General features: G+C 44.3%; 1 protein-coding gene across 2 annotated transcripts in view; it reads left to right on the top strand.

Annotated features, from left to right (window-relative positions):
• LOC124021050 (prolactin receptor-like) overlaps positions 1 to 22,322 on the top strand; it is a 57,643-nt gene extending 35,321 nt beyond the window's left edge. For both annotated transcript variants that reach the window (XM_046336365.1, XM_046336366.1), the window contains exons 3-9: positions 5,083 to 5,224; positions 7,082 to 7,251; positions 10,323 to 10,501; positions 11,409 to 11,562; positions 11,708 to 11,795; positions 12,039 to 12,108; positions 17,524 to 22,322. In XM_046336365.1, the coding sequence (XP_046192321.1) occupies positions 5,083 to 5,224; positions 7,082 to 7,251; positions 10,323 to 10,501; positions 11,409 to 11,562; positions 11,708 to 11,795; positions 12,039 to 12,108; positions 17,524 to 18,249 (1,529 nt within the window). In that variant the 3' untranslated portion in view covers positions 18,250 to 22,322. The remainder of the gene's footprint in view (positions 1 to 5,082; positions 5,225 to 7,081; positions 7,252 to 10,322; positions 10,502 to 11,408; positions 11,563 to 11,707; positions 11,796 to 12,038; positions 12,109 to 17,523) is intronic.
• Positions 22,323 to 24,575: the final 2,253 nt, after the last annotated feature.

Genomic DNA, 24,575 nt, shown 5'->3' with positions numbered 1-24,575 from the left:
CTGAAGACATTTTCTTATTCAGTCACTAGGGTTTATTACGCAGCATTTTCATCCTTCCTGTGGAAAACATTTAACTGAAACAAAAGTAGGCAGTGCTTCTAATTCTGTTGTCTCGTTCCCCCTCCAGTCTGAGTAACAGATGTGGGGCAGGCAGCAATCCTCTCATTGTGGAACCTGGGCGTCAGCTTGTCATTTGTGTGATACCCTGCTCTTCGCTGCTTGTTCAGTGAATAAAACAGAACATGAGTTGTGAATTATATATCAGGCCAACCTACCTGCCGGCCCCCACGGACATAGCAACGCTGCCTCTACAGAGGGAGGAAGACAGCTGGTCTGGTTAAACCTTGATATCGGTTTATGGAAGCGACTGAATAATCATATACTTAGCTGAGCTGCTGAGGTACCAGTTTGTTCCTGGTTAAGCCATCTGCTTAGCCTGCTAGTTGTTCAATTAAGGCAGCAGTTGTTGAGCTAAGGTAACAGTGTATTAGACTATTTCCACCATCTTCCCCTTACATGAGTTTATCATCGTCAGATAATGTGTCTGCATGTAAACTCATTCAGGGAGAATAGGGTGGAGAGAAGGACATGAAGGCTGTCTATTCTACTACGTCCTACACGGTCTGGTCTGTGTAGCCTGCAGCTCTTCAGAACTCACAGTGGGAGACTCATCATGGACAATGTGGCCAGTACAGTACAGTGCAATACATTCCCTTTTGACAGAACAGAAGCTTGATCAAGGACAGAAGGGAACAAATGAGTGACATTTTCAGTGTGCTTCATTTAGTAAGATGAATATTCAATTCGCCGGTTGTTGTTGCATTTTGGATAAAACATTATGCAGTCAAGAAACCAATCTTAAGACTTACTTTATATATATGTATGTATGTACAGTGGGGCAAAAAAGTATTTAGTCAGCCACCAATTGTGCAAGTTCTCCCACTTAAAAAGATGAGAGAGGCCTGTAATTTTCATCATAGGTACACTTCAACTATGACAGACAAAATTAGAAAAAAAATCCAGAAAATCACATTGTAGGATTTTTAATTAATTTATATGCAAATGATGGTGGAAAATAAGTATTTGGTCAATAACAAAAGTTTATCTCAATACTTTGTTATATACACTTTGTTGGCAATGACAGAGGTCGAACGTTTTCTGTAAGTCTTCACAAGGTTTTCACACACTGTTGCTGGTATTTTGGCCCATTCCTCCATGCAGATCTCCTCTAGAGCAGTGATGTTTTGGGGCTGTTGCTGGGCAACACAGACTTTCAACTCCTTCCAAAGATTTTCTATGGGGTTGAGATCTGGAGACTGGCTAGGCCACTCCAGGACCTTGAAATGCTTCTTACGGAGCCACTCCTTCATTGCCCGGGCGGTGTGTTTGGGATCATTGTCATGTTGAAAGACCCAGCCACGTTTCATCTTCAATGCCCTTGCTGATGGAAGGAGGTTTTCACTCAAAATCTCACGATACATGGCCCCATTCATTCTTTCCTTTACACGGATCAGTCGTCCTGGTCCCTTTGCAGAAAAACAGACCCAAAGCATGATGTTTCCACCCCCATGCTTCACAGTAGGTATGGTGTTCTTTGGATGCAACTTAGCATTCTTTGTCCTCCAAACACGACGAGTTGAGTTTTTACCAAAAAGTTATATTTTGGTTTCATCTGACCATATGACATTCTCCCAATCTTCTTCTGGATCATCCAAATGCTCTCTAGCAAACTTCAGACGGACCTGGACATGTACTGGCTTAAGCAGGGGGACACGACTGGCACTGCAGGATTTGAGTCCCTGGCGGCGTAGTGTGTTACTGATGGTAGGCTTTGTTACTTTGGTCACAGCTCTCTGCAGGTCATTCACTAGGTCCCCCCGTGGGGTTCTGGGATTTTTGCTCACCGTTCTTGTGATCATTTTGACCCCACGGGGTGAGATATTGCGTGGAGCCCCAGATCGAGGGAGATTATCAGTGGTCTTGTATGTCTTCCATTTCCTAATAATTGCTCCCACAGTTGATTTCTTCAAACCAAGCTGCTTACCTATTGCAGATTCAGTCTTCCCAGCCTGGTGCAGGTCTACAATTTTGTTTCTGGTGTCCTTTGACAGCTCTTTGGTCTTGGCCATAGTGGAGTTTGGAGTGTGACTGTTTGAGGTTGTGGACAGGTGTCTTTTATACTGATAACAAGTTCAAACAGGTGCCATTAATACAGGTAACGAGTGGAGGACAGAGGAGCCTCTTAAAGAAGAAGTTACAGGTCTGTGAGAGCCAGAAATCTTGCTTGTTTGTAGGTGACCAAATACTTATATTCCACCATAATTTGCAAATAAATTCATTAAAAATCCTACAATGTGATTTTTCTGATTTTTTTTTTCTCACAGCACAGCCCCTCTATTACCACAGTCATAGCACTAATACTAATCCTATACTACACTAATGGGAAATACATGTCACAGTAAGGTGATTACTGCACTGCCCAGGAGGGAAGGAAGGGACAAAATCCAGATCACATGAATGGTAGAAAACGTAGAGAGGAGGAGCATCTTCAGAGGCATTGTCGTCCTTTTTCTAAATCTAGTTTCCTCTACTTCCTGTTTACTGATATCTGCAGCTGGGATTAGCCAGAGGGTAATGGCTATTCACTACAGTAACAGTGTTAGTTGCACACACCCACATGTACACACACACACACATGCACACACACGTGCACACACACGTCACCTACAGACAGCTAGTCTCGCTCAGACAATGAGACCCCACCCACAAACACTGGCATATAGCTCTACTACATTTTGACATCCTAGGAGGATGGTGGGAGGAGTTATAGGAGGATGGGCTCATTGTCATAGAGTCAAAGTTCCATGTATTCCATTGCAGCCATTACAATGAAAGGAACTGGAAAGAGGGATACCTAGTCATTTGTACAACTGAATGCATTCAACTGAAATGTGTCTTCCACATTTAATCCAACCTGACATCCACGTCATCAATGAGACTGTCCTCCTATCGCTCCTCCCACCAGTAAATTGACCCTCTGGTTGACACACCAGTATGTATGTTGACTTAGTATATAGACCCTATTTTCATCTTGTTCGTTGTTGTCATGAACTCATTATGTGCCTCAAATTCATACTTATGTAAATAAGATATTTCAGTTTTTTATTTTTAGTAAATTAGAAAAAACTCTAAAAAGCTGTTTTCAGGTTTGTAGTTATGGGATATTGTGTGTAGATTGATGAGGATTTTTAATTAATTAATTTTAGAATAAGGCTGTAACGTAATAAAATGTGGAAAAGGGGATGGGGTCTGAATACTTTCCCAAAGCACTGTATGTGTGCCTCAAACACTGCCATGCGTCTTTGAATAGGAAACTGCCAATGTCATATCTATCTAAAGTACAGCACAGTGTCTGTACTGTTATATATGCCTGTCACATGTAGTCTATAAGGCCAGTTTCCAGAGTGGTCCTGTTTTCCTAGTAGGATTTTGTGATTCTGAAAAAATCCATTGACAAGGTTCTTTGTTTTTGTTTAATTTGCTGACTGACTGAGATTACTGGTCCATTAAGAAGTACAGTATGTAGTAATACTTCTCAATGGACCAGTAATCTCAGTCAGTCATTAGACAATGGGTAGGTCAAGGCCTGTTCTCTCTAGTGACCTCACCTCATTATAAGTCTCTCAACAGATGTTACCTGGATGCACCTCCACAGCAGGGTGTGTGTGTGTGTGTGTGTGTGTGTGTGTGTGTGTGTGTGTGTGTGTGTGTGTGTGTGTGTGTGTGTGTGTGTGTGTGTGTGTGTGTGTGTGTGTGTGTGTGTGTGTGTGTGTGTGTGTGTGTGTGTGTGTGTGTGTGTGTGTGTGTTTGCGTGCGTGTGTGTGTATTTGCGTGCGTGTGTGTGTATTTGCGTGCGTGTGTGTGTATTTGCATGCGTGTGTGTGTATTTGCGTGCGTGTGTGTGTATTTGCGTGCGTGTGTGTGTATTTGCATGCGTGTGTGTGTATTTGCGTGCGTGTGTGTGTATTTGCATGCGTGTGTGTGTATTTGCGTGCGTGTGCGTTTGTGCGTGTGTGTGTGTGACACAAGTCAGTCTGTCACTACCGTACTGCCTCAAAAACACTGTATTTCCTGACATGGGAAATACTGTACATAGAACATTAACTGTCAATTGAACAGCCTTATTCAAGACGGTCGTGTTCATTAGCCTCATAAAACTTGTCATGGTTTAATAGCCTCATAAAAAATATCATGGGTTAATCATTAAAGAAGAATGTACTGTCTATAAAATGTTTATCTCATAAGTGTCCACGTCACTGTAAGTTACATAATGTGCTTCTTCAGGGAAATAAATGGATTTAAACAGTAACTGTTTGTTCCAGTCAGCCTGAGTATCACTGTTAGAGATGTAATCCTTCTCACGAGGTCCTGCTGTTTGATTTGGGGTTCAGTTCAGTTTCCTACCAGCTGCTGCTCTCAACAAGAGTCGTAAGACCAACCTGTATATTAGCTTCAACTTGTTTTTGGTGCAACTAGACCCCCCCTTCAGTGTGTGTGCTATGCTTTACAACTGTTTGTTTTCAAACATATGAGATCTCTGTTTCGAGTTCAATGACAGAAGAAGAAAATAACTTCACAAAACACTTGTGTTTAAACTTCCTTAGTTTGTATCACATGTGGTTGTTCCAGCATCGCCATCCAGACAAACTCACCTCACCCTTTGTGAGATTCTATAACGGTTAACGGATTAACAGTTATTAGCGTTCGCCCACATGTCATAAACCTGGATTAACAGTTTTTTGCGTTAGTCCAAATGTCATGAACCTGGATTTGAGTTTCCCTGACAACCAGGGCACCTGAGAGGCCCAGTGAAATGTTAAGAGGCTGACATTTTGTAATATGGATTATTTTAATAGCTGAATGATTTTGGCATGTATTTCTTCATGTTTATAAATTGTTGATCCGTGTATTCACCGAAGAAGTGCATAGAAAAATATATCAGTCTGTTAGAAAAAAGCTGACAGTGAATGCAGATATCCATAGAGACTGTTAGAGTCATTAACCTCTAGTTTTATCCCCCAGGTGCTGTTGCCGTGACGACCCGGCCCCACATCTACTACTGCCGCTCGCCCAACATGGAGGTCTTCACTTGCTGGTGGCATCCCCTTGACAACAACTCCGAGAGTGACGACAACGTCACCTACAGCCTCACCTACTCCTTAGAGTACGTACTATAACTGTACAGTGCATTCGTATTCAGACCCCTTGATCCACATGTTTTAAGTTACAGCCTTATTCTAAAATGGATTAAATAAAAATATGTCCTCCTCAATCTACACACAATAACCCATAATGACAAGGTTAAAACACAGCTATTTTCAGGTCTCTCCAGAGATGATAGATCGGGTTCAGGTCAGGGATCTGGCTGGGCCTCTAAAGGACATTCAGAGACTTGACACCGAAGCCACTCCTGCGTTGTGCTTAGGGTTGGTGTCTTGTTGGAAGGTAAACGTTTGTCCCAGTTTGAGGTCCTGAGTGCTCTGAACCAGGTTTTCATCAAGGATCTTTTTGTACTTTGCTCTGTTCATCTTTCCCTCAATCCTGACTAGTCTCCCAGCCGCTGCCGCTGAAAAACATCCCTGCCACCATCATGCTTCACCGTAGGAGTGGTGCCAGGTTTCCTCCAGACGTGATGCTTGGCATTCAGGCCAAAGAGTTCAATCTTGGTTTCATCAGACCAGAGAATCTTGTTTCTCATGGTCTGAGAGTCCTTTAGGTGCCTTTTGGTAAACTCCAAGCTGGCTGTCATGTGCTTTTTACTGTGGAAAGACTTCCGTCTGGCCAATCTACCATAAAGGCCTGATTGGTGGAGTGCTGCAGAGATGGTTGTCCTTCTGGACGGTTCTCCCATCTCCACAGAGGAACTCTGGAGCTCTTTCAGAGTAACCATTGGGTTCTTGGTCACCTCCCAGACCAAGGCCCTTCTACCCCGATTGCTCAGTTTGGCTGGGCAGCCAGCTCTAGGAAAAGTCTTGGTGGTCCAATACTTCTTCCATTTCAGAACGATGGAGGCCACTGTGTTCTTGGGGACCTTCAATGCTGCAGAAATGTTTTGGTACCCTTCCCCAGATCTGTGCCTCGACACAATCCGGTCTCGAAGCTCTACAGACAATTCCTTAGACATCATGGCTTTTGCTCTGACATGCACTGACAACTGTGGGACCTTATATAGACAGGTGTTTTTTTTTAATTCTACCTTTATTTAACTAGGCAAGTCAGTTAAGAACAAATTCTTATTTTCAATGGCAGCCTAGGAACAGTGGGTTAACTGCCTGTTCAGGGGCAGAACGACAGATTTGTACCTTGTCAGCTCGGAGGTTTGAACTTGCAACCTTCCGGTTACTAGTCCAACGCTCTCACCACTATGCTACCCTGCCGCCCCTAATTATGTCCAATCAATTGAATTTACCACAGGTGGACTCCAATCAAGTTCTGGAAACATTTCAAGGACGATCAATGGAAACAGGATGCACCTGAGCTCAATTTCAAGTCTCATAGCAAAGGGTCTGAATATTTATGTAAATCAGGTATTTCTGTTTTGTTTTTTATGAATGTGCAAAAATTTAAATAAACCGGATTTGTGATTATGGTGTATTGTGTGTCGATTGCTGAATTTTTTATTTTATTTAATCAATTTTAGAATAAGGCTGTAACGTAACAAAATGTGGAAAAAGACAAGGGGTCTGAATACTTTCCGAAGGCACTGTATATACACACACCAGGAACAATATACTGTATATGTACACACCATGTACTGTATACTATATATATACACAGTACACACCTTGTACTCTCCTTGTTGCAGGATTGGTAGAGGATAAAATCCTGCATTCATTAAAAAACGCCTTGAATTACTCTAAGATTAATTTTTAATTTCAAGGCTTTTTCCCCCAATAAATGCAGGTATTTTCATTCTATCACATTGTGTAGGAACAATGTACCCTAAGAGACCGTCTTCATTCAAAGAAATGAGTTGAGTTGAATTGAATTGACCATATCATTCCTTTCTTGTTTGTCACAGAAAGGGGCCGAGGCGTGAGTGTCCAGACTATGTAACGGGCGGCCCCAACAGTTGTCACTTTGACAGCGGCCACACGTCCATCTGGACCATATACTGCATGAAAGTGATGGCCAGGACCTCCCACGGAGTGTTCAGCTCCAAGGACCACTGTCTGGACGTGGCTGATATAGGTACAGGGAGAGATAAATCACTGTTTGGGTGTGGATGATATAGGAACAGGGTGATATAGACCACTGCCTGGATGTGGCTGATATAGGTACAGGGTGATATAGACCACTGTCTGGATGTGGCTGATATAGGTACAGGGTGATATAGACCACTGTCTGGATGTGGATGATATAGGAACAGGGTGATATAGACCACTGCCTGGATGTGGCTGATATAGGTACAGGGTGATATAGACCACTGCCTGGATGTGGCTGATATAGGTACAGGGTGATATAGACCACTGCCTGGATGTGGCTGATATAGGTACAGGGTGATATAGACCACTGTCTGGATGTGGCTGATATAGGTACAGGGTGATATAGACCACTGTCTGGATGTGGCTGATATAGGTACAGGGTGATATAGACCACTGTCTGGATGTGGCTGATATAGGTACAGGGTGATATAGACCACTGTCTGGATGTGGACCACTGATATAGGTACAGGGTGATATAGACCACTGTCTGGATGTGGATGATATAGGTACAGGGTGATATAGACCACTGTCTGGATGTGGCTGATATAGGTACAGGGTGATATAGACCACTGTCTGGATGTGGCTGATATAGGTACAGGGTGATATAGACCACTGTGGATGTGGCTGATATAGGTACAGGGTGATATAGACCACTGTCTGGATGTGGCTGATATAGGTACAGGGTGATATAGACCACTGTCTGGATGTGGCTGATATAGGTACAGGGTGATATAGACCACTGTCTGGATGTGGCTGATATAGGAACAGGGTGATATAGACCACTGCCTGGATGTGGATGATATAGGAACAGGGTGATATAGTTCACTGTCTGGATGTGGCTGATATAGGAACAGGGTGATATAGACCACTGTCTGGATGTGGCTGATATAGGTACAGGGTGATATAGACCACTGTCTGGATGTGGATGATATAGGTACAGGGTGATATAGACCACTGTCTGGATGTGGATGATATAGGTACAGGGTGATATAGACCACTGTCTGGATGTGGCTGATATAGGTACAGGGTGATATAGACCACTGTCTGGATGTGGCTGATATAGGTACAGGGTGATATAGACCACTGTCTGGATGTGGCTGATATAGGTACAGGGTGATATAGACCACTGTCTGGATGTGGCTGATATAGGTACAGGGTGATATAGACCACTGTCTGGATGTGGATGATATAGGTACAGGGTGATATAGACCACTGTCTGGATGTGGCTGATATAGGTACAGGGTGATATAGACCACTGTCTGGATGTGGATGATATAGGAACAGGGTGATATAGACCACAGTCAAACTGGGTCAAAATTGGGTAGTACATCATCAGTTCCTCTTGTCATGTCAGTCATTACATAACTTGGAGAGCTATTTATAACTTGTCAGAAATGTCCAGCTCAACTAGCCCATGTCAACTAAAGTGTATTTATATATGTTTTTTAGCCCATAGATATTGTTGTACGTTTTTAGTCACTGAAATATAACATGTATACACATTAGACATGGCTAAATGAATAGAATTGCAATAAAATTAGCTTTAAAACTGATAAATGTTATTTTCACCCCATGACAAAATGTGTAGAATTACAGAAACCTGTTAAACTAAGGGTGTGAACGGTTTGTGTCATGTACAGAGCTTGTGCCCATAGAAATAGACATGGCGCATGCGTGGGGGGGGGGCAGGCTGTTCCCCAATACTGGAACGGGGGCCCCAAGTGGAAAAGTTTGGGAACCCCTGATATAGACCACCTGGGGGCTCCACACAGTCTGGAACGGCATCCTGCTCCCGAGATCTAAAACCATCTGGCTAGCGATTTCTCTTACCCCCCCAAAAAAAACCTGTACAATCAGCAACAATTCAGCTAAAATTGAGTTTAATTTAGGAAATCTGTTCCCAAGTATTCACAGAAATGTAAATAAAAAGAGAAATATGTGATGTTGTCTCAATGTAATCAAGGTATGAAATTATTATTACTGTTATTTTCAAATACAATCTCTTTTGGGGCATAGTTGTGGTCAATTTGCAGTGTACAAATTATTATCATTATTTTCCATTTTCCATTATTTTCCTCAACCATTAGCTCCAACAAAAGTCGTCCCACAGCTGAATCTAGTTGCCTTTCTAGTTGCCCTAGATAGTGTGCTACTTTTGACCAGAACCTAAGGGGAATAGGGTGCTATTTCAGTACACTGTAGTATGTGGAATAGGTTGCTATTTCAGCTCAACCTATGACTGTTGTGTTAACCCACTGTTGTGTCTGATATTTGTGATGTCTCTTCCTGTGTGTTTGGCGTCGGCCACGCCTCCTCTCCCTGTGTGTCTGGCGTCGGCCACGCCTCCTCTCCCTGTGTGTGTGACGTCAGCTCTTCCTCATTTCAACCCAGTCCAATGGGAGTTAGTCCCCTCCCAGCAGGGCACATCTGATCCCATCAGAGACATTCTGTCCCCCTTACTTCTCCATCAGTGAGTGCACTCCCAAAGCCGATGGAAAGAGCACCCTGATTTGTGTGTGTGTGTGTGTTTGTGTACACGTGCATGTGAATGTTCAATACTGTATGCACATTGCAAACAGTCACCACTCATGTCTACATTGTGCTTCTGTATGCACAGAGAATAGTAACGCATGTGAAGGAAAATAGAAGGGTTCCTCTCCAGGCTCTTGGCTTTTTCTCATGGTAACAATAGAGATGTGTCATTCAGAACCGATTCAGCTTCCCCTTCTTACTCTGATACCCCTTCCAACTGGCCTTTCTACATGTTCATTATAAAAGATAACCCCATTCATGTACCATTACCTCAGCATGTTGCTTGTTGTCTCCTCTGTTGTCCCTCCACATCCTGTTTGCTGTTCATTGTGTATTCACCCCTCCCCGTGACTGCCAGTCTAGGCCTTTTCCTTTCACCTTACGTTCTAGCTCTTCTTTGCTCCCTGTGAAGCATACAACCATAACAAGCCCACGCCATGCAGTTTTCTTGGCTTCACTTCTTCCCTTTCTGTCCATGTCCTAACGCTCTCTCCGCTGTCTGTCTGTCTCTCTGTCTGTCTGCAGTGGAGACAGAGGCTCCGGTTAACTTGACCTACACCCTGTTGAACGAGACGGAGGAGGAAGCTGGCCGCACCGCCATGGTGTCCTGGGTTTACCCCAATCCCTCCCACATCCAGTACGGTTGGATCACCCTGGTCTTCGAGCTGCAGTACCGACGCATCGCCGAGCCCAACAACTGGAAGGTAGAGAGAGAGAGAGAGAGAGAGAGAGAGAGAGAGAGAGAGAGAGAGAGAGAGAGAGAGAGAGAGAGAGAGAGAGAGAGAGAGAGAGAGAGAGAGAGAGAGAGAGAGGGAAATAGAGAGAGGGGGTAGAGGGGGAAAGAGAGCGGGGGAAAGAGAGAGAGAGAGAGAGAAAGAGAGCAAAAGAGAGAGCGAGAGAGAGCGCGTGAGAGAAAGAGGGAGAGTGGGAAAGAGAGAGGGGGAAATAGAGAGAGAGGGGGAGATAGAGAGAGAGGGGGAGATAGCGGGAAGAGAGAGGGGGAAATAGAGAGGGGGAGGGGGAAAGAGAGAGGGGGAGAGAGAGGGAGGGGTGTAGTTGCAGTGTTTATCAACACCATTTGAGGGTGTTAAGCGTGTGACGTGGGAAGCATGTCATGTCCGTGATTGATTCTTCAAGAGGAAGATGTGTTTATTTCACAGTTAACCCGGGAGTTTGTCTGTTACGACCGATGATCCTGCCTCTTTGTCAGATGAGAATGAGAAAGAACAGAAACAAACAGAAACGCAGGTTTAGTTGGTTTAGTCTGGCTGAACGGTGAAGGATCTGTTTTAAACAGTTTATATTATATATTAACAGTATATATTATTTCAACAGTATCAGATATAAACTGTCACTTTAACCAGTATCACACTACTCTATCACCTTCTGTCACCTCTATCACGTGTAGCTCAGTTGGTAGAGCATGGCGCTTGCAACGCCAGGGTTGTGGGTATGACTCCCATGGGGGACCAGTATGAAAAATGTATGAAAAAGTATGAAAAAGTATGCACTCACTACTGTAAATTGCTCTGGATAAGAGCATCTGCTAAATGATGTATGTGTACTGTAACTGCTACTGACAGCTCACTATCGCCCCCTGTGTGTCTGCAGGTGAAGGGCTTGCTGAGAGAGCCTTGTCTGGAGCTGCTGGATCTGCCGGTAGGAGAGTACATTGTCAGGGTGAGATGCCGTTCCCGCAACAACGGCCTCTGGAGCAAGTGGAGCACCCCTCTCCTACTCTGTGTCCCAGTCAAATCTACCCCCGGTAGGGACTCTTAACTGTCTGATGATTCAGTTACTGTCTGCACCTACCCACATTCAACTCCTAATTTGAAGCACTGTTATATGACCCATATTACAGTGTTGGCATACGGAATGATCTAGACGTGTGCTGTCTTTGTCCCTTACAGATAAGCTGCTGGCTCTGCTTTTGGTGACCGGTGTTGGGGTCATGTTGTTGCTAGTCATCGGCTTTGGAATTATCCTACAGGGCAAGAGGTAGGGAAGCACACACACACGTAAACAACTATATAAACATCAAATACATGTTTGATTTCTTTCAAATACTTAAGACAGCGTTTTATTCTTTACATAAAGGACAGGTTTAGAGATAAATGTGTGCAGGAGTGATCTTGTATTGATATATAAACCCGTCTATATTACAGACACATGCTACATAGGCTGTAATATCATGAAATATAAATGTAGAAAGTGTATTGATGGTTCTCTCTTTTGCTGTAGGATAAAAGCATTCCTTCTGCCTCCAATTCCCAAACCACGCATCAGAGGCATCAATCCCCTGCTTCTGAAGGTAAATACACACACACACACACACACACACACACACACACACACACACACACACACACACACACACACACACACACACACACACACACACACACACACACACACACACACACACACATACACACACACACACACACACACACACACACACACACACACACACACACACACACACACACACACACACACACACACACACACACACACCAACCTGATGACTTATAACTCATTGTTCACTCAAGCTTCACTGAGTCATTTGTTTTTCTATTTTTTTCTATCCATCAATCCCCTTCCTATCTTCTCTAAGCCCTCCCCTTCCTATCTTCTCTATTCACTCCTTCTCTATCCTGTATCTTCTTTATCCCCTCCCCTTCTTATCTTCTTTATCCCCTCCCCTTCCTATCTTCTCTATTCACTCCTTCTCTATCCCGTATCTTCTTTATCCCCTCCCCTTCCTATCTTCTCTATCCACTCATTCTCTATCCCCTATATTCTCTATCCCCTCCCCTTCCTATCTTCTCTATCCACTCCTTCTCTATCCCGTATCTTCTTTATCCCCTCCCCTTCCTATCTTCTCTATCCACTCCTTCTCTATCCCGTATCTTCTCTAACCCCTCCCCTTCCTATCTTCTTTATCCCCTCCCCTTCCTATCTTCTCTATCCACTCCTTCTCTATCCCGTATCTTCTTTATCCCCTCCCCTTCCTATCTTCTCTATTCACTCCTTCTCTATCCCGTATCTTCTTTATCCCCTCCCCTTCCTATCTTCTCTATTCACTCCTTCTCTATCCCGTATCTTCTTTATCCCCTCCCCTTCCTATCTTCTCTATCCACTCATTCTCTATCCCCTATCTTCTCTATCCCCTCCCCTTCCTATCTTCTCTATCCACTCATTCTCTATCCCCTATATTCTCTATCCCCTCCCCTTCCTATCTTCTCTATCCACTCATTCTCTATCCCCTATATTCTCTATCCCCTATCTTATATATCCCCTATATTCTCTATCCCCTATATTTTCTATCCCCTATCTTCTCTATCCCCTATCTTCTCTATCCCCTATATTCTCTATCCCCTATATTCTCTATCCCCTATATTCTCTATCCCCTATCTTCTCTATCCCCTATCTTCTCTATCCCCTATATTCTCTATCCCCTATATTCTCTATCCCCTATATTCTCTATCCCCTATCTTCTCTATCCCCTATCTTCTCTATCCCCTATATTCTCTATCCCCTATATTCTCTATCCCCTATCTTCTCTATCCTCTATCTTCTCTATCCCCTATATTCTCTATCCCCTATATTCTCTTTCCCCTATCTTCTCTATCCCCTCCCCTTCCTATCTTCTCTATCCACTCATTCTCCATCCCCTATATTCTCTATTCCCTCCCCTTCCTATCTTCTCTATCCACTCATTCTCTATCCCCTATCTTCTCTATCCCCTCCCCTTCCTATCTTCTCTAACCCCTCCCCTTCCTATCTTCTCTATCCCCTCCCCTTCCTATCTTCTCTAACCCCTCCCCTTCCTTTCTTCTCTATCCACTCATTCTCTATCCCCTATCTTCTCTATCCCCTCCCCTTCCTATCTTCTCTATCCACTCCTTCTCTATCCCCTATCTTCTCTAACCCCTCCCCTTCCTGTCTTTGCTGTCCCCTCCCCTTCCCATCTCCTCCCCTTCCTATTTTCTCTGTCCCCTTCCTATCTTCACTAACCCCTCCCCTTCCTATCTTCTCTATCCCCTCCCCTTCCTATCTCCTCTGTCCTCTCCCCTTCCTTTCTTCTCTATCCCCTCCCCTTCCTATCTTCTCTAACCCCTCCCCTTCCTATCTTCTCTATCCCCTCCCCTTCCTATCTTCTCTAACCCCTCCCCTTCCTATCTTCTCTATTCACTCCTTCTCTATCCTGTATCTTCTTTATCCCCTCCCCTTCCTATCTTCTTTATCCCCTCCCCTTCCTATCTTCTCTATTCACTCCTTCTCTATCCCGTATCTTCTTTATCCCCTCCCCTTCCTATCTTCTCTATCCACTCATTCTCTATCCCCTATATTCTTTATCCCCTCCCCCCTTCCTATCTTCTCTATTCACTCCTTCTCTATCCCGTATCTTCTTTATCCCCTCCCCTTCCTATCTTCTCTATCCACTCCTTCTCTATCCCGTATCTTCTTTATCCCCTCCCCTTCCTATCTTCTCTATTCACTCCTTCTCTATCCCGTATCTTCTTTATCCCCTCCCCTTCCTATCTTCTCTATTCACTCCTTCTCTATCCCGTATCTTCTCTAACCCCTCCCCTTCCTATCTTCTTTATCCCCTCCCCTTCCTATCTTCTCTATCCATTCATTCTCTATCCCCTATATTCTCTATCCCCTCCCCTTCCTATCTTCTCTATCCACTCATTCTCTATCCCCTATATTCTCTATCCCCTATCTTATATATCCCCTATATTCTCTATCCCCTATATTTTCTATCCCCTATCTTCTCTATCCCCTATATTCTCTATCCCCTATATTCTCTATCCCCTATATTCTCTATCCCCTATCTTCTCTATCCCCTATATTCTCTATCCCCTATCTTCTCTATCCCCTATCTTCTCTATCCCCTATATTCTCTATCCCCTATATTCTCTATCCCCTATCTTCTCTATCCTCTATCTTCACTATCCCCTATATTCTCTATCCCCTATATTCTCTTTCCCCTATCTTCTCTATCCCCTCCCCTTCCTATCTTCTCTATCCACTCATTCTCTATCCCCTATATTCTCTATCCCCTCCCCTTCCTATCTTCTCTATCCACTCATTCTCTATCCCCTATCTTCTCTATCCCCTCCCCTTCCTATCTTCTCTAACCCCTCCCCTTCCTATCTTCTCTATCCCCTCCCCTTCCTATCTTCTCTAACCCCTCCCCTTCCTTTCTTCTCTATCCACTCATTCTCTATCCCCTATCTTCTCTATCCCCTCCCCTTCCTATCTTCTCTAACCCCTCCCCTTCCTATCTTCTCTAACCCCTCCCCTTCCTATCTTCTCTATCCACTCCTTCTCTATCCCCTATCTTCTCTAACCCCTCCCCTTCCTGTCTTGCTGTCCCCTCCCCTTCCCATCTCCTCCCCTTCCTATTTTCTCTGTCCCCTTCCTATCTTCACTAACCCCTCCCCTTCCTATCTTCTCTATCCCCTCCCCTTCCTATCTTCTCTAACCCCTCCCCTTCCTATCTTCTCTATCCCCTCCCCTTCCTATCTTCTCTAACCCCTCCCCTTCCTATCTTCTCTATTCACTCCTTCTCTATCCTGTATCTTCTTTATCCCCTCCCCTTCCTATCTTCTTTATCCCCTCCCCTTCCTATCTTCTCTATTCACTCCTTCTCTATCCCGTATCTTCTTTATCCCCTCCCCTTCCTATCTTCTCTATCCACTCATTCTCTATACCCTATATTCTTTATCCCCTCCCCTTCCTATCTTCTCTATTCACTCCTTCTCTATCCCGTATCTTCTTTATCCCCTCCCCTTCCTATCTTCTCTAACCCCTCCCCTTCCTATCTTCTCTATCCACTCCTTCTCTATCCCCTATCTTCTCTAACCCCTCCCTCCTTCCTGTCTTTGCTGTCCCCTCCCCTTCCCATCTCCTCCCCTTCCTATTTTCTCTGTCCCCTTCCTATCTTCACTAACCCCTCCCCTTCCTATCTTCTCTATCCCCTCCCCTTCCTATCTTCTCTAACCCCTCCCCTTCCTATCTTCTCTATCCCCTCCCCTTCCTATCTTCTCTAACCCCTCCCATTCCTATCTTCTCTATTCACTCCTTCTCTATCCTGTATCTTCTTTATCCCCTCCCCTTCCTATCTTCTTTATCCCCTCCCCTTCCTATCTTCTCTATTCACTCCTTCTCTATCCCGTATCTTCTTTATCCCCTCCCCTTCCTATCTTCTCTATCCACTCATTCTCTATACCCTATATTCTTTATCCCCTCCCCTTCCTATCTTCTCTATTCACTCCTTCTCTATCCCGTATCTTCTTTATCCCCTCCCCTTCCTATCTTCTCTATCCACTCCTTCTCTATCCCGTATCTTCTTTATCCCCTCCCCTTCCTATCTTCTCTATTCACTCCTTCTCTATCCCGTATCTTCTTTATCCCCTCCCCTTCCTATCTTCTCTATTCACTCCTTCTCTATCCCGTATCTTCTCTAACCCCTCCCCTTCCTATCTTCTTTATCCCCTCCCCTTCCTATCTTCTCTATCCACTCCTTCTCTATCCCGTATCTTCTTTATCCCCTCCCCTTCCTATCTTCTCTATTCACTCCTTCTCTATCCCGTATCTTCTTTATCCCCTCCCCTTCCTATCTTCTCTATCCACTCCTTCTCTATCCCGTATCTTCTTTATCCCCTCCCCTTCCTATCTTCTCTATTCACTCCTTCTCTATCCCGTATCTTCTTTATCCCCTCCCCTTCCTATCTTCTCTATTCACTCCTTCTCTATCCCGTATCTTCTTTATCCCCTCCCCTTCCTATCTTCTCTATCCACTCATTCTCTATCCCCTATATTCTCTATCCCCTATCTTCTCTATCCCCTATATTCTCTATCCCCTATATTCTCTATCCCCTATCTTCTCTATCCCCTATCTTCTCTATCCCCTATATACTCTATCCCCTATATTCTCTATCCCCTATCTTCTCTATCCCCTATATTCTCTATCCCCTATATTCTCTATCCCCTATCTTCTCTACCCCCCTTCCTATCTTCTCTATCCACTCATTCTCTATCCCCTATATTCTCTATCCCCTCCCCTTCCTATCTTCTCTATCCACTCATTCTCTATCCCCTATCTTCTCTATCCCCTCCCCTTCCTATCTTCTCTAACCCCTCCCCTTCCTATCTTCTCTATCCCCTCCCCTTCCTATCTTCTCTAACCCCTCCCCTTCCTATCTTCTCTATCCACTCATTCTCTATCCCCTATCTTCTCTATCCCCTCCCCTTCCTATCTTCTCTAACCCCTCCCCTTCCTATCTTCTTTATCCCCTCCCCTTCCTATCTTCTCTAACCCCTCCCCTTCCTATCTTCTCTATCCCCTCCCCTTCCTATCTTCTCTATCCCCTCCCCTTCCTATCTTCTCTATCCCCTCCCCTTCCTATCTTCTCTAACCCCTCCCCTTCCTATCTTCTCTATCCCCTCCCCTTCCTATCTTCTCTAACCCCTCCCCTTCCTATCTTCTCTATCCCCTCCCCTTCCTATCTTCTCTATCCCCTCCCCTTCCTATCTTCTCTAACCCCTACTCTTCCTATCTTCTCTAACCCCTACTCTTCCCATCTTCTCTATCTCCTCCCCTTCGTATCTTCTCTAACCCCTCCTCTTCCCATCTTCTCTATCCCCTCACCTCCCTTTCTCCTTTTCTCCTCCCTCCTTCTCATCTTTCTCCTCCTTCCTTCTCTCTCAGAAAGGGGGCTTTGATGAGATCAACCGTCATTTCATCTCCTTCCATGGCTATAAGCCCCCAAGCTACAGCAAGGAGGAGGTCTGGGAGCCTGTCACCATGGACAGCAACCAATCTCTCCAGGCTCCCCCGGGGGTCCTAGATGTCTGGAAGGAGGATTATGATATGGCCATCCACAGCCAACTACTGGTCCAGACAACCTCCAGCCACACCCCTTATACACCAGTGCCCACCTCTTACACCCCAGTCCCCGCCCCTTACTGCCAGGCTCCAGTGGAAGCCTTCCCGACCTCGTGGGAATGGCCAACAGCAAACCCCGACCAGCCGGAGCTTCTGGTCTTCCCGGGCACTGACTACAGCATGATGATGAATCCCACCCCCGTCCCGCCTACGGACCAGCAGGCCCCGCCCCCATCATCCACCCAGGACTTCTACACGTGCGTGAAAGTGCTGGGTGACAACGGACAAGTGCATCTGGTGCCCTGCCTGCCCAACCACCTGAAACACAGCCCCTACATACAGCTGGAGGAGGAGCTAGAGGAAGGAGGGCTGGAGAAGAGCAGCCAGTTAGATGACTACCTAGCTAAGAAGATGGAGGCAGTAGCCAACGGGAGTGCTCCGGGAGAGACAGTGGTAGAGACAGAGGTGGAGTCAGAGAGTGTGGAGCAGAGTGAAGTGGCTGTGCCTTTACTGCCTGGAACCACAGGCACACAGGGCAACAGGGTGTGACCAGTTAGCACACATACTCACACACACACACACACACACACACACACACACACACACACACACACACACACACACACACACACACACACACACACACACACACACACACACACACACACACACACACACACACACACACACACACACACACACACACACAGCAACAGGAATTACTCCAGGCTAAAATGAGGATGTTAACTCATGGATGGACCTTTGAATATACCTACTAAATATACTAACATATAGATGTGTTTTTGTGAGTGCACCGGCCTGGGACATGAGTCCTCTGTGTCTATCCCCCCCTCCCCCTTGCCTGCCAAATGACAGTGACACTGCTGGACAGACACTGCTGCCACCTCTATTCACTGCTGCTATGGCAGGGACCATGTTCTGACTACATTCTCTCTGCGGGGAATCAGAGATGCAGCATTTGACTGTGAGCCGAGGTCGGGATACAAGATGGATTCCTTTTGACGCAGAAAATCTGACAAGATGAAGAAAAAAAACTTGCAAAGTGTCTTGAACAATAACAATAGATTCTCTGTAGAACTACAACTGTTGTTGTGTGGACTGAGTCACTGAAAGGTCAAGATACTCACCTGTACTTCGGTCCAATCTTGTTAGATAATAATGCCTGCGTGAGTCACTGAAAGGTCAATACACTCACCTGTACTTCGGTTCAATATTGTTAGATAATAATGCCTGCGAACTCTCTTGTTGTTGGATGTAGAATTAATGACCAACCACTCTGTGAAAGACGCTTCGATTTTTAACAGTCAGGTTTTAGGGCTCTGTGTACTCATTTAATTGGATTTAGGTGAAAAGTTTGACGAATGCAAGAATAGCAGTTGTACTTCACTGAGACCAGTCATAGCCGTTCTGAGGCCCTGGCAGAAGTTAACCTGCATTAAGAGAACAGTGAAGCACACCAAAGATCTGAACACCCAGACCAAGAGAGCAGTACACTTCTTCAAATATAAATGCATTTTTAGAGAGAAATGATTGTAATTATTAGAATGAATGAATTACAGAGGAAATACGTTAATATATCAAATGCACTATTGACGAGAAATATAACGAGGCAATGTTATAATAATAATAATGATAACAGTAAAGTACACTTAGAAAGTGAACTGTCTGGGTTCAATCCATGAACTAAATCCCAGATTTAACTGTATGCTTCATACTCAGGAACTCAACCAAGCAAACAGTAGGAAGTCAACCCAGTAAAGGTGCAATCTACTTTCAGTCCCGTGTGACGGCACGAACATACATACACTCAAAACTTCTTTTCCTTTTCTTTCATTTTTGGTCAGAGATTAAACTACAGATTGCACTGTATTCAAAACAAGTGATGGTCATTTTTGGTCAGAGATGAAACTACAGATTGCACTGTATTCAAAACAAGTGATGGTCATTTTTAGTCAGAGATGAAACTACAGATTGCACTGTATTCAAAACAAGTGATGGTCATTTTTGGTCAGAGATGAAACTACAGATTGCACTGTATTCAAAACAAGTGATGGTCATTTTTGGTAACATTTATCATTTTCAGTCTGTAAAACAGCCTTCACTATGCAGTGCTACATGTGCTCTGACTATTAACTACATGCTGGATTTGAAAGCACTTATTTACCAGAACATAACACACACTCTCTCTCAGGGGAGAAAATAGAGGAGGCTAAAGAAAAGAGCACTGTGATCATTTGATTGATTTTTACATAAATAATAATAAATAATATATGCCATTTAGCAGACGCTTTTATCCAAAGCGACTTACAGTCATGTGTGCATACATTCTACGTATGGGTGGTCCCGGGAATCGAACCCACTACCCTGGCGTTACAAGCGCCATGCTCTACCAACTGAGCTACATAGAAAATGAGGCGACCAGATGAGTAGGGAGAAAACACATCTTCTGAAGTGGACAAACGAGGTTAAAGTGTCTAAACTTATGTACAGGAACAAACAATGGTTAAAGTGTCTAATGTTATGTACAGGAACAAGACATTTTCACCACACCCACGTACTTGAGTAGATGTGTTTTTCACAGTGATTTCTTCATAAAATCTTCTTTGACAAGCTTTCCTGGTGAATAGGAGGGCATGTATGCTATTTAGAAAATGGAGGCTTTTATAATGACAAAAGTAAGACGCTCCCAGTTGCTAGGAAGATAACCTTGAAGGTGTGTGGATGGCAGTCTAATATTTTCAGAGGATTTTTACACTAAATATATGCATTGTTTTCTGAAAGAAACATGGAGAAACAAATAATATGCATCACCTGTTAAATAAACCAGTCTCAGAGCATTTGAGATGTCGGGGTACAGTTTAATTACATCGGAAGCAGTTCATTAGCCATTTAACACACTGGATAATGATGATAACACACACAGTACGAGATGATGCAACGAGTAGCTTAAATACTTTGTACTAAAACACTGTGTTCCTATTACACTGGCCCTATGGATGGACCTTGGTTAGTCTGTTACACTGGCCCTATGGATGGACCTTGGTTAGTCTGTTACACTGGCCCTATGGATGGACCTTGGTTAGTCTGAAACACTGGCCCTATGGATGGACCTTGGTTAGTCTGAAACACTGGCCCTATGGATGGACCTTGGTTAGTCTGTTACACTGGCCCTGTGGATGGACCTTGGTTAGTCTGTTACACTGGCCCTGTGGATGGACCTTGGTTAGTCTGAAACACTGGCCCTATGGATGGACCTTGGTTAGTCTGTTACACTGGCCCTGTGGATGGACCTTGGTTAGTCTGTTACACTGGCCCTATGGATGGACCTTGGTTAGTCTGAAACACTGGCCCTATGGATGGACCTTGGTTAGTCTGAAACACTGGCCCTATGGATGGACCTTGGTTAGTCTGTTACACTGGCCCTATGGATGGACCTTGGTTAGTCTGAAACACTGGCCCTATGGATGGACCTTGTTTAGTCTGTTACACTGGCCCTATGGATGGACCTTGGTTAGTCTGAAACACTGGCCCTGTAGATGGACCTTGGTTAGTCTGTTACACTGGCCCTGTGGATGGACCTTGGTTAGTCTGAAACACTGGCCCTATGGATGGACCTTGGTTAGTCTGAAACACTGGCCCTGTAGATGGACCTTGTTTAGTCTGTTACACTGGCCCTATGGATGGACCTTGGTTAGTCTGAAACACTGGCCCTGTAGATGGACCTTGGTTAGTCTGTTACACTGGCCCTGTGGATGGACCTTGGTTAGTCTGTTACACTGGCCCTATGGATGGACCTTGGTTAGTCTGTTACACTGGCCCTATGGATGGACCTTGGTTAGTCTGTTACACTGGCCCTGTGGATGGACCTTGGTTAGTCTGAAACACTGGCGCTGTGGAAGAACCTTGGTGAGTCTGTTTTACGTGTTGGCACATTTTTCAGGTTTAAATGACTGATGTTTTTAATGTCTCTTGCTTGGTTTTTCTCGCCCCTTGTCCCCCCCCCCTCTCTATGAAGTCAGGTGGTTAGTCTGATCCTTCCGCAGGTTCACCTACGGAAACCTTGTTACGACTTTTGCTTCCTCTAGATAGTCAAGTTTGATCGTCTTCTCGGAGCTCGTCTACTGACTACCTACTGACTACCATCAGTCGTCCTGTACAGTGCTTTTCTCTGTGTTGTCATACTGTTCTGTTCACTGTTGTACTCTGCTGTGCCGCTTCAAGTTTGTGCCTTGACTTGACTGTGTGGAACTCTCCTGTCCTTATAAGTGCTCACACTGGTAGACTGAAATTATATTTCTAACGAGATAGACACACACACACACACACACACACACACACACACACACACACACACACACACACACACACACACACACACACACACACACACACACACACACACACACACACACACAATAACACAGACAACAGCGGTATTTGTGAAGGCCATATAGGACACGTAGAAGCAGTCAGGTCAAATTGTTTCTGTTCTGTACATTGGATACGGTCGGGTGGGTGAGTTATGTTGTTTGTTTTGGAAGCTATGTCCCCTGCTGCAAGATCTTTCCCAAGCAGTGAATAAAGCCTACTGCTGACCTGTCTCCACTTCAGCCTCGTCCATTCTCCTGAACACGGACACACCACTACCTCTGATCAACTCTGGCAGGAATTCCCTAGTAGCGAGTGTTGCACTTCACTGAAAGCTAAAATAACCATCATCTATCGCAGCTGGGATTCAAATATTTAAAGGGCAGATGCGATTCCACGTCATTATCCAATGAAAATGTCAGTGAAATGCCAACCTGTCGACAGAAAACTGAATGTGTGTCTGTGTGTCTCTCTCCGTATTTGTGTGTGTGTGTGTGTGTGTGTGTGTGTGTGTGTGTGTGTGTGTGTGTGTGTGTGTGTGTGTGTGTGTGTGTGTGTGTGTGTGTGTGTGTGTGTGTGTGTGTGTGTGTGTGTGTGTGTGTGTGTGTGTGTGTGTGTGTGTGTGTGTGTGTGTGTGTGTGTGTGTGTGTGTGTGTGTGTGTGTGTGTGTGTGTGTGTGTACTATACCAGTCAAAAGTTTGGACACACCTACTCATTCAAGGGTTTTTCTTTATTTGACTAATTTCTACATTGTAGAATAATAGACATCAAAACTATGAAATAATACATATGGAATCATGTAGTAACCCAAAAAAGTGTTAAATAAATCCAAATAATTTGAGATTCTACAAAGTAACCACCCTTTGCCTTGATGACAGCTTTGCACACTCTAGGCATTCTCTCAACCAGCTTCATGAGGTGGAATGCATTTGGTCTCCGTGAAGTTGTGGCCCATCTGCGGTGGGCCTGGGATCCTTACTTGGGTATCTTCACAGATGGATCAAAGGATCCAGGCAGTGGGAGAGCAGGGTTTGTTTCCGGTATACTAGGGGAGGTGGCTGTCTGATGGAGTTTCAGTCTTCTCTGCTGAAATGCTAGCACTAGTGTGGACATTGGGATGGGTGGAAGAAGTGGGGCCTAAAATAGTAATTTTGTGTTCAGACTCTGCTGCCAGCCTGGTTGCACTGAAAGAATGGGAGTTAAAGGCACACCCAGAACTGATAATAGATATGTTGATGGTTCTTCATAGGGTGAGGCAGAAAGGGTGTAAAGTACAGAACCAAAGTTTGGACTCACCTACACACCTCATTCCAGGGTTTTTCTCTATTTGTACTATTTTCTACATTATAGAATAATAGTGAACACATCAAAACTATGAAATAACACATATGGAATCATGTAGTAACCAAAAAGGTGATAAACAAATCAAAATATTTATTTTAGATTTTAGAATCTTCAAAGTAGCCACCCTTTGCCTTGATGGCAGCTGTGCAAACTAAACAAATACAAATATATTTTAGATTCTTCAAAGTAGCCACCCTTTGCCTTGATAACAGCTGTGCATACTAAACAAATACAAATATATTTTAGATTATTCAAAGTAGCCACCCTTTGCCTTGATGACAGCTGTGTATACTAAACAAACACAAATATATTTTAGATTCTTCAAAGTAGCCACCCTTTGCCTTGATGACAGCTTTGCACACTCTTGGCATTCTCTCAACCAGCTTCATGAGTTAGTCACCTGGAATGCATTTCGATTAACAGGTGTGCCTTGTTAAACGTCTTTCCTTCTTAAAGCATTTGAGCCAATCAGTTGTGTTGGGACAAGGTAGGGGTGGTATACAGAAGACAGCCCTATTTGGTAAAAGACCAAGTCCAAATTATGGCAAGAACAGCTCAAATAAGCAAAGAAAAATTATAGTCTATCAATACGGAAAATATCAAGAACTTTTAAAGTTTCTTCAAGTGCAGTTGCAAAATACATCAAGTGCTATGATGAGGACTGCCACAGGAATGGAAGACCTGCTGCAGAGGATAAATTCCTTAGAGTTACCAGCCTCAGAAAATGCAGCCCAAATAAATGCTTCACAGAGTTCAAGGAACAGACACATCTCAACGTCAACTGTTCAGAGAAGACTGTGAATCAGGCCTTCATGGTCGAATTGCTGCAAAGAAACCACTACTAAAGGACACTAAAAGGTGAAGAGACTTGCTTGGGCTAAGAAACATGAGCAATGGACATTAGACCGGTGGAAATTTGACCTTTGGTCTGATGAATCCAAATTTGAGATTTTTGGTTCCAACCGCTGTCTTTGTGAGATGCAGAGTACATGTGTGGTTCTCACCGTAAAGCATGGTGAAGGAGGTGTGATGGTGTGGGGGTGCTTTGCAAGTGACACTGTCTGTGATTTATTTAGAATTCAAGGCACACTTAACCAGCATGGCTACCACAGCATTCTGCAGCGATATGCCATCCCATCTGG

Source organism: Oncorhynchus gorbuscha, unplaced genomic scaffold, assembly GCF_021184085.1.
Source record: "Oncorhynchus gorbuscha isolate QuinsamMale2020 ecotype Even-year unplaced genomic scaffold, OgorEven_v1.0 Un_scaffold_1034, whole genome shotgun sequence".
Classification (NCBI taxonomy): Eukaryota; Metazoa; Chordata; class Actinopteri; order Salmoniformes; family Salmonidae; genus Oncorhynchus; species Oncorhynchus gorbuscha.
The sequence above is the reverse complement of the archived record's forward strand: the minus strand, read 5'-3'. Positions and strand labels throughout refer to the sequence as shown.